The sequence below is a fragment of the Musca vetustissima genome, unplaced genomic scaffold (genome assembly GCF_032173495.1).
Source record: "Musca vetustissima isolate MV318-11 ecotype Yass unplaced genomic scaffold, APGP_CSIRO_Mvet_v1 utg17689, whole genome shotgun sequence".
Classification (NCBI taxonomy): domain Eukaryota; kingdom Metazoa; phylum Arthropoda; class Insecta; order Diptera; family Muscidae; genus Musca; species Musca vetustissima.
The window spans coordinates 32371-35471 of NW_026882728.1; the positions used below are offsets into that span (position 1 = coordinate 32371).

The following is a 3101-nucleotide window of genomic DNA, read 5'->3' on the forward strand; positions in this document are numbered from 1 at the left end:
TTGCATATATTTTGATATTGTAGCAAATGGTTTAAGATTTTGGCCAAAAGCATAATATAATAATATAAAATAAAGCATAAATAAAAACACACACTTAAAAATCCATTTGTCCCAAAATTTACTGAATCTGATCATCACCGAAAAATTGTAGGCGTTGTTCTTGACCATAACTGGAATTTGAAAAATTTCAAAGCCATCAGCGCGATATTTGGACCTTTAATGTGGTAATGGAGTAAAATAATATCTGTGTAAGCACATGTAAATATTTGACTGTAACTCCCACATCTGAGTAGATACATCACTATATTTGGTATCAATTTAAATCAACCATCTCCTCTTGATATGTCTACATCGTCCGAAGTAAATATATATGCCATATAATACAAATTTTGTCATTTTTCACACAAAAGTCAGGGTCCATTTGTCCCGCTAAATATTGACCGATCTTTATCAAAACATGCACGCTTATTCTCTGACCCGATCCCCTTCTCCATGCAAATATTCGCAGTGTTTGGGCCATAATTGCGGCCTCTGGAGCGACCAGAAAAATCGACAAAAATTTAGTATTTGGTCCATTTCATCCCTTAAATATTAACCGATCTTTTAAGGGGCTCATTAGAACCCATTGCAAAATAAAGATTGGTCCATAACTGTGGCCTGTATCGTGTTTACAAATTATAATGGACAGACGGACGGACGGACACACATGTCTAGATCGACTCAGCTAGTCGAGATATGACGATCGGTATACTTAAATATGACCTATATTTCGCGGCGTTCCAAACATTTGGGGCTGCACAAAGCTATAATACCCTGACAACATAGTTGTGTAGGGTATAAAAAATCCATAAATTAAAATTAATAAAACACTTAATGTCTCTCACGTGTTAATAAAATTGATGTCTTTAAAAAAATCGTAAATCACATTATACACCCACCCATTCGGTCAATAGCATCAGGAAATTCAATTGAATGCAGGAAATAAGGTCAACTAAATTATCGAAAGCCAAAAAATATGCAAAATATTAATCAAACATCTTTTTAGATACGGCTTAAACGAATGAGATGATAAAATAAAATTCAAAAACTTAACTAAAATCCGATGCATAGGCAATTAATGAATATTTCATTAGATGACAAAATATCAGCATATCACTAATCCGTGATGCAGTACGTTTACCGCGTGAATGTATAAAAATAAATCTACGGCCAACTGTTTAATCATTCTAGTTTTATAACTTAATCGAATAACAATATCATCTGGTCGAAGAAGACGAAGACAAAGAAGATGCGTGGCTTTATTTTATTGTGTTTGGTAGCTGCTGCCTGTGCCCAATCGGGTTATAATTATCAGGCTGGTATCAGTGGTGGTAATATTGGTGCTGCCTCTAATGTTGCACCATCTTATTATGGTTCTGGCTCCTATGGTGCTGGTTCCGTAGCTGCTGGTCCCGTTTCGTTTGGTAGCTCTGGTGCCGAATATAGTCCATCCGAAAATGTTGGTGCTTCATCGAACATTGCACCCGCCCAAGCTGAATTGGAAAAGGAATTCTACACCTTCAGCGCCAATGATGATGATTTCGTTAAACCCGCCAGCTCAAATCAATATGCCAACTCCTTGAAACAAGGTCTCCGTGTTATCTTCATTAAGGGCCCCGAACATAATGGTTTGGAAGATGCTGCTCTTGCCTTGGCCAAACAAGCTGCTGAACAACAGACCGCCATCTATGTTCTCAACAAACAAGCTGATCTCTCCGATTTGGCAAACAAGCTGAACACTTTGAACAACAATGTCAATCACAAACCCGAAGTTCACTTTGTCAAATACCGCACTCCTGAAGATGCTGCCAATGCCCAAAAGGCTATTCAAGATCAATACAACTCCTTGGGTGGCACAAGCCAGACTTTCAATGGTGGTGTTGCTCCAGCCTTGAACTTTGCCTCTAAAGCTCCAGTTGCACCAGTCAGTGCTGCTTCCAGCCCTGCTGCCACAAGTGCCACTTATCTTCCCGCTTCCGTTGTTCGTCGTTTCCGTTTGTAAAGAAGTAGATGAGTGAGATAGGGAATAAATTTGTTATTGTTATTACGATTAAATCGAAATAAATTATTTAAAAACAAATGGAAGTATTTATTACTTAGCGGAAGTGTATTCCAGGAAAATGCCATGGAAATGTGATATAAGCATATTCTTCATCACTTATATAGACATACATCCGTCTGATGTTATCTTCCGAAAAATGTCACAACTATCTCATATTTAAGTATAGACTACATATTACTTTAAGTACGTTGCAAGGAGTAGACATATACCAAAAGCGTATGTCAGTTTGACTTCCTATACCGCTTTAGCGTTTTAAATTCTAATTCTAGACATGCATATTAACCCACCTTTACCAAAAACTAATGATGTCGACTTGCGTCCATAACACTGACCTGTACTTCGATTGCAACTTATGGACACAAGCTACTTCATATATGTCGATCGGTATACCTAATGGTGGGTTCAGGACTAATAAATATATCGTGGTGCTAAAGACTACTGCGACCACACAAACTTACAATAGCATCAGTATATTTAACGGTTTCTTCATAATTTGGTCCCACGGATTCTTGAAGGGCGAACTACATTTGCAGAACAATTTATATATAGGTCCATATTTAGACACAACCCCCATTTAATGCAGTTTAAAAATTTCAGCTGTATTTATTCCATCAAAGTGAAAGGATTTTAGAATTCCGGTTTCATAAAGCTTATAAAACATATTCCCAGAAAATAAACCAGTAAGGAAAGTAGTAAAGTCGGGCTGGACCGACAATATTATACCCTTCACCACTTTGGGTATATTCTACATTTAATCTCAACCAGACATCCGTTTGAAATACATATGAAAGCTGTGTCTGCATCTGCACCACCATTTACATTAAATCCGACGAAATTATATATGGAAGCTATATCTAAATCTGAACCGATTTTCAGGAAACTTGAAACACATCGTTCGACACTTAACTCAGTACGCTTTGCTAAATTTCGTGCAAATCGAAAGATATATAGAGACTTTGGTGCACCATTTATATTAAATCGGACGAAAATATATATGGGA

General features: G+C 37.1%; 1 protein-coding gene across 1 annotated transcript; it reads left to right on the top strand.

The window, feature by feature from the left end:
• The first annotated feature begins 1288 nt into the window (after nt 1-1288).
• LOC133329408 (uncharacterized) lies at nt 1289-2041 on the top strand. The gene is made up of 2 exons (XM_061537881.1): nt 1289-1472; nt 1533-2041. The coding sequence occupies exons 1-2, from the start codon at nt 1289-1291 to the stop codon at nt 2039-2041; spliced, it is 693 nt and encodes a 230-aa protein (XP_061393865.1).
• Nucleotides 2042-3101: the final 1060 nt, after the last annotated feature.

What these genes read in the sequence shown, in the direction of transcription:
- LOC133329408 (XM_061537881.1), top strand. Translation starts at nt 1,289, where the DNA reads ATGCGTGGCTTTATTTTATTGTGTTTGGTAGCTGCTGCCTGTGCCCAA. An exon ending in CGTTTCGTTTGGTAGCTCTG is followed by an intron (nt 1,473 to 1,532) that starts GTGCCGAATATA and finishes CACCCGCCCAAG; the next exon opens with CTGAATTGGAAAAGGAATTC.